We start from the raw sequence: 10,288 nt of genomic DNA, 5'->3' as shown, positions 1-10,288 counted from the left end.
TTATATCTTGACCAGGAGCAGTGACTTCCTGGTAACTGCTCCTGGCCAAGAAATAGTCCAGCACATAACATCCCGTAAAACCAGGCTAGCTCTGTTTCCCCGTTTTCAACCTTTGTGCTAAGCTAAGCTAACCAACTGCTAGCTGAGATACACGAGATTGGTATCAATCTTCCCATCTAATTCTCACCAAAAAAGCAAATGAGCATTTCCCACAATGTCAAACTGTTCCTTAAAGAAAATATAACAATTTCCCACAAAAGTGCATCACATAATAAACATGAACAAGTGTTTTTCTGACTTTATGTTTAGCAAATAATCACACATCATGACCCCGTACTGAAACACCTACAACAAGTAAGAAATAACTCCTGTTCATCCCCCACGTCTTACCATCCCATCCCAGTATCACAACAGAACTTAATATCACAACAGGACTCACAGCATTCGTTATACAATGTCAGTTTTCTAGGCTGTTTGACAAAAAATGTTTCTCTATATTGTAGAGTATGGATGATGTACTTCAGGCAGTGTTCTCTCAGTATTGTACAGTAACTGGAAGAAAAACACTTTTTCAACTTATCATTTCTAACTGTAAATCTGTACTATAGATTCTTATCAATATGTTGATGAGTCACCTCACTGTGAAATAATTGTCTAAATATAAAACTATTGTAGAATGGTTTAAACAGTGAGGGACTGTTTATCTATGTATAAAATAAAATAATGTTGATATTAATAAAATAACTGGTGCACAAACTACAAAAACAAATCTGTATTATGGTCAATGGCTAATACTAGTAAATTGTTGCACATATAATTGATGTAACACAACAAAGATGTTTTATATCACAAATGATATTCAGTTGAATAAAATACATATAAAAACAATTGAATATATGAACACTTAAACCACATTCAATCCACTTTTAAATGTGGCTAAACTACATTTTTGCTGCTTCATAAAAATGAAAGGTTGAGGATGTCGTAATGGGTGAAACTATACATACAATGCACCATAATGGCGTATAAAAACATGTATCCGACTAGCCTTTTTGTCTGTGAGACAACATGCTGAAAACTTGTAGGCCATTGAAACTTGGTTCATGTCTGTACATGACAACAGTTTCTTAAGACGTAGTTACCGTTTTTGTTTTGGCGCTCCATTGGGTTTTCGGATACAGGACGTCTTGATTTTGTATCACAAAGTCGAGCGCTGACGTACTCACTCAGTTGAAAAAAGCTTTACACACATAATCTGTATCAACATGAACCCAATACGAGCATGAACTGAATATTGCTCCTTCCTTCTCAAACAGCTTGTAAATTCAACAGAGAATGTTTTTGAGTTGCCTCATTTCTTCATGACTGCAGCTCAGACTCGGAGGATTTCCAGGCAGTTGTTGTAGCAGATAGCGATCCAGTCGGGCTGGGTGGTGGCCCACTGGACATTATTGATCTCTCCTTCAGCTGTGTAGGCCAGTATAGGGTCCTCAATGGCCCGCGGCATCTGCTGGATGTCCCAGATTAGAGCCTGGTGGTCCTCCGCTAGACAGACAGGAGGGGAGGTGGTTTCATTTGAATTGATTTATCTTGTATAAACAGGAAGAAAATAATGTCACTAAACATTACATGTTACTGACCTGAATCTGGTAGAACTATTTTTATCTCTGCCAGGAGATCATGTACTCAATCGTGCGTGTATTTCTTTGTCTGTCCACAGCTAATCTTGCATACTACTGGACTCATCAGCCTAATATTTTTTATTTTTTATTTATGACTGTGTGCTGAAGGACCTCTCAAGGTTGAAGTGATTCACATTTTTTGAAAACACATTTTATTGACATCTTTAACACAAACATCTTTTATTGACTGTTTTATACCGTTTTTGACTGCTGACTCCTCACTAATCTTAATCAACTGGGGCCGGTAAGGGCACCAAATAATAGCTAAAGGCCCCGACACACCAAGCCGACGGTCAGGACAGTTTTGGGCTGTCGGTGAGCGTCTTTCAGCCTAGGTTTTTCGGTGTGTCCCGCACCGTTGGTTCTAGTCTGCCCATGACGGGACTTTTTTCGGCTGCATGTTGAATCGGCGGCGCTGCCCATCGGTAAAAGAAACCAATCTGATTGGCGGTTCAGCTTAAACAAATCAGTGCACGAGAAGAGAAGCGGAAGTGAGGAAAGCAAGCAAATGAGTAAAGACATGAGGAAAAACACAGAATGCTCTTCTCATTGTTCATCTTCATCTCATCTGATCATTCCAATAGACTGATATTTTCATGTGACAACACGGTAGGCTGAGTACATCGGCAGTTTTGTTTTTGTTTTTTTTGTGACATTTTATTTTGCTAATTTAATGGTCTGCCTCCGAAGAACGAGAGCCGCTTGGCAGCTGCTCAGCGGGCAGTGAGAGAGACAGCGGGGAAAAACAGCGTATAGAGCCGGCATATTTTCACATCTAACTTTGGGAATTATGGGTTTATTTTGAACCAACCAGAGTTGGTGATTGTTGCAACAGTGGACTAAATATCCAAGACGGTTTTGGTGAGTTATATTTTGTTTCTGTTGAGTTTGAATGAAGTCTAAGGCAATTAAGCCCATCTTAGTTCGGTGAACTAGATAAACTTGAATTTAGAAGATGTAAGGTTGTATTTTTCTGTTTAATAAGGAGAATAGGTATAAGAATATTTCCTTAAGAGGGGCCAGAGAGCAGCACACTGCTCTGTCTAGGTTGCAAAATGTAGATAAATATTCAGTGCCTCTTTATTGGGCATCAACCTCACGTTTGTATTATCGAAAAAATTTACTTGAAGCTTAAATAAACACTTCAGGTCACGGTTACGCCTGTGAGACGCAGCTGAGACGCGAGCCTGCATGGAGTGGGTATTCTGTCAAACATTACAGCATGGTCGTTGCAGACACACCTGGCGGAGATCTGTACTCTACTGAATTCACTTTTCTAGTTCATCATGTCTTCTTATCCAGCAGGACACAAAAGCATCAAAGCAAGATCAGGAGAAACAAGTAAGGGACAAATACTCACAAAACAGCACATCAGTGTATTATACTACAGGACCAATAAAAGGTGCTAACTGTTGATTGAATTAAATAACATTTTTACGCAGTATTATGCATGTGACTATCTGCAGAGGACAGAAAGAGTTGGAAACAGATGATCCGCTGTGGTGACCCCCAACGGTAGCAGCCGAAAGAAGATTATGCTTGTGACTGTATCGTAGGTTTATTTTGGACAAAATTATCCTGGTATATGACATTAAAATCAGGAATTCCCCCAGGAAATTGGTTATCGGAGTTGCTAATCTCTGCTGCTCTGCTTTTTCTTTGACATTGCACATTCTGCTCTGATTAATCACCTCACAGCCAATCTGTGATCCATCAACTGTCGTCACGTGATTGAGGTGACAAAAACACGACGATTCTTAGTTTCAGGATATTATACACTGATGAAAACAGTTATGAATATTATTATTGCATTTCTGTCAATAGATCCCCCTAAATCCTACACATTGGCCCTTTAACTGAAGAAAAGATTACCCTCTTCAAGCAGTACTTAAAGCCCCTTTGTGTAGGACTTGAAAAATTCTGACTGAGACGACTATTTATTGTAAAAAGGGGGCACCAATCTACACCAAATTTCTTTCTCCACCTTGTGTATTTACTGACACAGAGCTTTGTTGAGTTCACATGTGTAGCGTAAGAACGGCTCCCTCTCGTGCTCACTGTCAGTTATTGCAATAATGTTGCGCGCTTGTATCGAGATATTCTCCTCTCATTCTGCTACAAATATTTTGTTAGGCAAAGCCCTCAACCTGCGAACAAGCTTCTGTGTGAATATTGCAAACTGTGTGCTCAGTAAAATCTGCATACCTGCTGTACAGATGTGACAGGAGGAGTGCGGCGCCCAGGCGATTCCATTGACACAGGCCCTGTGGTTGTTGAGTCTGGCCACCGGAGTACAGGGCACACGCACATCTAAGATCACCACCTGAGGACATGAAAAGAGAAATGTACGGACGTTAACTGGGAGCAAATAAAATAGGGACAAAGAGAGGGTCAATATGAAGACAGATTGGTAAAAAAGTATCTTCCATTCTCAGTTTCAAAATCATTATTGCTTACAAACATATCAAGTGTTTTACGTAAACAGAGAAAAACTCCCCTTCCATTTTTGCTTTCCACACAGAAGCACAATAGCAGTTTCCATACTTCAGTTTTATAGCATGTATACACAAAGGGAGCTGCACTAACCTCCATGCTGTCCATTGCCATGGTGACCAGGTAGTTGGGGTCCTGCTTGTTCCAGCAGAGTCGGAGCAGTGGGTGGTGCTGGGGGTCTTCATAGATGATGGTGCTGTGTTCGAGGTGACGGAGGTCAAACATACGGACCGAGCCGTCCGCTCCCACTGAGGCAAACATGTCCCTGCCACCACCCGCTCGGCTGAACGAGATGTCATACACCTGCAAAGCAACCAGACAGTGAGTTCTGATCAGCAAAGTGAAGAGCATTTGACTTGGAAGATGGGATAGTTACTCCAAGATTATATATGAGTACCATTTTATTTAACACAATAAAATTCGTGAAGGTTTGATCCATCATGTCATAACATTTACCTCTTTGTCGTGGGCAATGAGCTGCGTCTTGACATGACCCGACACTAAGTTGACCCTGCCCAGCACCTGTCCAGTCTCCAGCCCCCAGATCGTACAAGTAGTGTCGATACTGGAAGTACCTGTACAGAAAACATACAGACATAAAAAAATGTCATGTCAGTGAAGCTCATCATTGTTCTGGTTTTCTATAAGAGATTTATCAACAATGTTACCCTGAGGTAACCCTGCACTAAGTTTTTACCTAACAAGTTTGGGTCCACCTCGTTCCAGTCGAAGGATGTGAGTGGTGCACAGAAGTCAGAGTTCTTGTTATTGTTGAGCAGGCACTCCAGTCGGGTCTCTGTTTCGCCCACCTGTCAGTAGAAACACATTTTATTGTCTATATTTGTGCATTTCAGTGAGTTAATGCAGACCACATTGTTTTTTTGAATATGCAAGAACTAATCATCTGCATTTTCAAGTTTAGGGATGCACCGATCCAACTTTTTCAGTCCCGATACTGATAGCGATACCTGGGCTTTGGGTATCGGCCGATACTGAGTACTGATCCAATACCAGTGTTTAATTAATAAGCTGTATGCCTCACTGTGTGGAAGTGACTGGGATCATACTTTTATGTGTAAGGCAACATCAGGCTTGATTTAAATATTTCTTTCCTAACAAATTAATACATAGATAAAATAATAATCAAATAAATAGACTTAGAGTATCAACGTATCCCAGAATGTTTGTCTTTAAAATTCAAGGAAAAGGAAAAACAAAACAACACCGTTTTGGTTTTATGCTGTGGCATATGAGAGCTGTGGTTGGGAGCTGGCAGCAAATGGTTCATCCTGAACTCTGAGTGTGGATAAACAGTATATAATATCTAGTAGTGACTATGTTAAGGTCCCTGTTTTCTCTCACAACAGGAAGCCATAGGTTCAGGTCAGACTGGTCCTCTTACCCTCCAGATTCTCAGGTAGTCTCCACTGGTGGCCAGCAGGTCAGGGTACGCTCCTTTGCTGTCAGGAATCCACATGACCTTGGTGGTGGGGTAGGGATGGTCGAAAGTGTTTCGACACACAAACTCTGAGTTCTCCTCCTCTAGACCAACTATCTGAACCTGTGAACACACAACAACAACAACTCACCTTGAGTGAGTCAGTGTAGCATTACTGAGCGGGGGAACAGTACCGTCAGTTAGGGCTGCGACAGGTGGTGATGATTCTAGGGATCCTCCGATAGGATAATCCAGTTAGGGATACATTATATTAATTTTCCCACCAATAATCAGCCTGAACATTTTCATTATCATGTCATATTTTCCAATTATTTGTAATACCACCATATGTCCCATTTCCGCTTGTATTGGTAGTAACTAAATCAAATTATTTTTATTGAACATTAAAATGTCAAATAATAAATTATATTGTAATTTAGTTCATTTATTCATAGTTTAATAAATACTGTACATTTTTAAACAAATGTATGAATACCTATTTTTATTGTACAATTAGTTATCAATCAATTAAATGCTTTTTTTTTTTTTTTTTTACTATTTCCGTGACTCTTGTGGTCCTCCATACCGGTCCTGATTTAAGATGGATTAATATTATATTTGCAAATTCTTTTTATTGCACATTAAAATGTCAAATAATACATTATTTTGTTATTTAGTTCATTTATTCATAGTTTAATAAATACTGTATATTTGTAAACAAATGTATAAATACCTATTTTTTTTGTACAATTATTTATTAATCAATTAAATACTTTTTTTACTATTTCCGTGACTCTTGTTGTCCTCCATACTGGTCCTGATTTAAGAAGTAAGCAACAAATAAATAATAAACAGATAAAAACAATGCAAGATGAAATAAAACAAAATGACAAATTCGAAAAGAAAAAAAAAAATTTAAAAATTGAAAAAAAAAAAAAAAAAAAAAAGGAGGAAATATTAATTTATAAATGACTTATTAAATCACTAACCTGTTTTCAAATGTCTGCAACTCACTTACCCATTGCATTGCAATGGCAAATGTCTTTACATTTTTGTCAAATGAGTTGCAAACTGCTCCCTACAATCATCAATAAATATTTTATACACGCACAGACAGTTTGATATTAATGTCATATGTTTCTAAAGTTAAAACAGTATTATATCAGGCATCATTTTAATATAGTCATAACCAGGGGCTGAAATGAACCTTTTTCCTCACCTGCCACTGTGGCAGGTCACTTAACATTTCTACCGGCCACCAATTTTTTTTGTCTGCCACTTCTGAAATCTAGGTAGAACGCTTTAAAATTGTAAACACTGAGTCAGTGGTACCAGACTGTAGAATTATGGAATATAACCTATAAAAAAAAGGTCAGAGTTTTTAAAAAAAAAACTTTATTTTCCTCATACTGTCAGCTTGAATATACATGTATTTTACCCTCTGTCTGAAACGCTCCGTTTTAGCGCATTTTGACGGAATTGCGTTGCTAGGCAACAGTTTGGGTCCATGTGTACTTCCTGTCTGTTGATGTCATTCACATACACTGCAACCAGGAATAAACTGGGACACATTTAGAATGTTTACGTTTAAAACTGTGTAATGGTCTGAATATTGTATATTTGTGACATCACGAATGGGCAGAAATCCTGACAGCTTGTTTTAAATGCAGAGTTTCTGAATACCGGCCTGGTGTATTTCCCTGTGGATTGAGCTTTTCGATACTTCCACAGTATTTACATAGGACTTAAGCCTGCTTTATAATTAAAAAAAAACATGAAAATCTCACTTTTTTATAATATGGGACCTTTAAGTGTTACCATATATTTGATTAAGGCTTTAGAATTGCTTTTTAAAAATAATATTTCTTAATATAAGGAAAACCTGTCTGCCATGGTGGCAGGCAACCTGAAGTTTCTACCTGCCACAGCCAACATTCACCCTGTTATTTGGCAGGTGATCATTTCATTCCCTGATCATAACATATTTTCAGGCCAGTATAATTTAACGATAGCTAGTTGGTACTTTGAATCGTTACTTTCAGTAGGGTTTCAGGTGGGCCTGGAGCAGGAGGGGAAACATTGTTTTCTGTTAATAATACTCATCTTTTCATTGATACAGTATTATATACATGTATTATATTTGGTGTACAAGAGTATCACCATCACACCGGTGGTGATATCTGCCATTAAAACACAGTATGGGACAAGATGAAGTTACCTTGTTGTTGTATTCCTCCACAAAGCTACCCAGCGCCAGACGGAACCGCTTGTCCGGTCGGACGCTCCAGTTCATGGCGTACACCGTCCACGGAGCCTCATACTTGTAGATTTCTTTACGTTTACCGTGTAACGACATCTTCAACACGTACTACAAACAACCTCCAATGGTTTAACTAATTATACTAGCAAGGAAAAACAAACAAGACTCCTGAATGCGTCAATAACAACAACCAACCACCAACCAACCTCTGCTAGCTCACTGAGCTAACGGTAGCTAGGTAACTAAGCTAACGGTAGCTAGGTAACTAAGCTAACGGTAGCTAGGTAACTAAGCTAACGGTAGCTAGGTAACCAGCTCACTTATTGTCTCTGCTAATGTAATTTCTACTGTTTTACTGTAAGCTGGCTAGTTGTTGAGTTCGTGTAAACCAGGGCGCTTTCCCCGGCGGTAAAATGCTTCACGTTACAAACGAAACAAACACGTTAAATATGTATAAATTAACCCGCAAACAGCTGCTGAGAGATGATCGTAATATGGCAGCAATGGCGGCGACAGGAGGAGTGATGTGTTGGTTGCGAACGAGTCAGCTCTTTGAGCTGGCTCTTTTTTTTTTTTAAAGGGACTATTTGTAACTTTCAGAAATGCTTGTTAACAGCGACACCTGTGGCCGTTAAGTCAACGAAAGTCAGCATCGGGCTCGCGCTTGCTCCCTCTACATAGACATGAACGAGCATCGCTCAAAACAGTGAGGCGACACGTCAGCTGAAACCACAATATCACTATATTTCAGCTGCTTGGCAGTAATGTTAGCTGACCAGACGAAGGTCTCTCCATGAATCAATGCTGATCCTAGTGTTGGCTTTTCCTGCTTCAGCCTCCCGACCGCGGTCAGAACAGGGAAGACACCGGAGTTTTGGTCGGAGCCGATAACGTTTCTCGCTGCAGAGCCCCGTCACTTCACAAAACACGGGAAATCTCAGTTGGTCTGGAGGAGCTGTAGCAGTTATTTCTGCACAAACATCCACTGAACATTTACTAGATATTCTCAGAGCTAAACTAACTCTTCTGCAGTGTGTAGTGAGCGCGCATGCACATAAGAGTGGAGCGTGAGAACGCGCGGTGTGTGAGTGAAGGCAAGCAGGCAGAGGAGCACAGACTCCGGCCCTGGAGACCAAAGCTACGGGCTCCCCTGTGTCTTCTGGCCGTGGTCGGGGGGCTGGAGCAGGAAGAGTTGACACTGTTTTGCAAGACGGGCTTCACTAAATATAGCTTTGAGGTTTTGGTGCTTCTGTGTAGTTTGTGTTGGAGTCTGAGTCTGAACAGCATAGCCACACACGATCGCGCATATGCGAGCGTGCATGGGAAACCAACCCGGTAGATTTATACCTGTAAGAAGTTACAAACAGTCCCTTTAATTAATTCAAGGCAGAATGATAAGACGATCATCTCCGCGCCACGGGCACTCCATGCACTGACTGACTGAATGTTGTGTTAATGACGTCCGTGCGACCAATCAGGTGATGACAGATGAGGATCATACCACCAAGCAGGGAGGGGCGGCGCGCTGACGGTCTACAGGTACAGAGCAGGAGGGAGAGGAGGAGAGAAAGAGAGAGGAGTGCGGTGCGCGAATAGCAGACAAGATGAGTGATAGTCGGAAACGAAGTAGCATGTAAAATGATGGTATTATGGAAATTATAAGGTTTAGTATAATTATATTGAATAATTTAAGTGATATATGTGCACACATACTAATCAGAGGTCAAAACAGCTAAAGCTAAATTTGGCTGAATTATAAAAGGCAGAAGTGGGAAAACGAAGAGCAGTTTGGGAGCCGAAAGAGCCGGCTCTTCTTGGTGAGCTGAGCCAAATGATCTGGCTCACTAAAAAGAGCCGGAATTCCCATCACTAGACAGGAGGACAAAAATAATGCGACGATGAGCGTCATTGAGGGCTGCTGGTGCTGCCTTCAAGAACAGCCACGAATATCGGATATATCACAACAAAGCATAAAAACGAGCCCAGCAAAGTAGTTTTTTGGGGAAAAATATGGGCTTCCTGAGAGGATTAAGTGACAGACAGTCAATAGATAAGTAATGTTATAGTGTGTTTGTGATTTTTCTGCCCACAACTTGAATGTCAACGATTTCTATATTTATATACAACCCAAAAAGAGGAGAGATTACAAGGAGCACTTGAAGGCAGCATTACAGGCGGCTCCACACTTGAGAAGCTGTTTGAAATTCTTCTCAAAAGAAAAAGCTGCCTTTGTGCATGCAGAAATGTTGAGGTTCACATGTTTGTTTGTTTTTAATGCAACGTACATCTATTTTGAATCCAGAAAAATAAATTAGGTCCTTCCTTCAAGCAGCTGTCAGACTCCACAACCAGCACTGCTCCCAGTAGACCACTTACACACCAAAAAAACTTGTGCAATTTTGTTAATAGTCTGTT

The 10,288-nt window shown here is 40.2% G+C and overlaps 1 protein-coding gene across 1 annotated transcript; it reads right to left on the bottom strand.

The window, feature by feature from the left end:
* Positions 1-283: 283 nt before the first annotated feature.
* On the bottom strand, positions 284-8,404 carry LOC141758019 (DDB1- and CUL4-associated factor 7-like). Its single transcript, XM_074619043.1, has 7 exons — positions 7,832-8,404; positions 5,578-5,736; positions 4,873-4,984; positions 4,632-4,750; positions 4,269-4,478; positions 3,888-4,005; positions 284-1,545 (listed from the first exon to the last, which is right to left on the bottom strand). Exons 1-7 carry the CDS (start codon positions 7,967-7,969, stop codon positions 1,373-1,375), a joined length of 1,029 nt encoding a protein of 342 aa, XP_074475144.1. The 5' UTR covers positions 7,970-8,404; the 3' UTR covers positions 284-1,372.
* Between the last annotated feature and the right edge of the window lie 1,884 nt (positions 8,405-10,288).

This window comes from Sebastes fasciatus, chromosome 20 (assembly GCF_043250625.1).
Source record: "Sebastes fasciatus isolate fSebFas1 chromosome 20, fSebFas1.pri, whole genome shotgun sequence".
NCBI lineage: Eukaryota > Metazoa > Chordata > Actinopteri > Perciformes > Sebastidae > Sebastes > Sebastes fasciatus.
Note: the sequence above shows the minus strand (reverse complement) of the source record. Positions and strands in the feature narration are given on the sequence as shown.

Excerpts from the sequence above, each read along its gene's own strand:
- LOC141758019 (XM_074619043.1), bottom strand. The coding sequence starts at position 7,969 with ATGTCGTTACACGGTAAACGTAAAGAAATCTACAAGTATGAGGCTCCG. Across the intron at positions 4,985-5,577 it reads ACTACCTGAGAATCTGGAGG|GTGGGCGAAACAGAGACCCG; the intron begins GTAAGAGGACCA and ends TTCTACTGACAG. Across the intron at positions 4,751-4,872 it reads GGTGGACCCAAACTTGTTAG|GTACTTCCAGTATCGACACT; the intron begins GTAAAAACTTAG and ends TTTTCTGTACAG.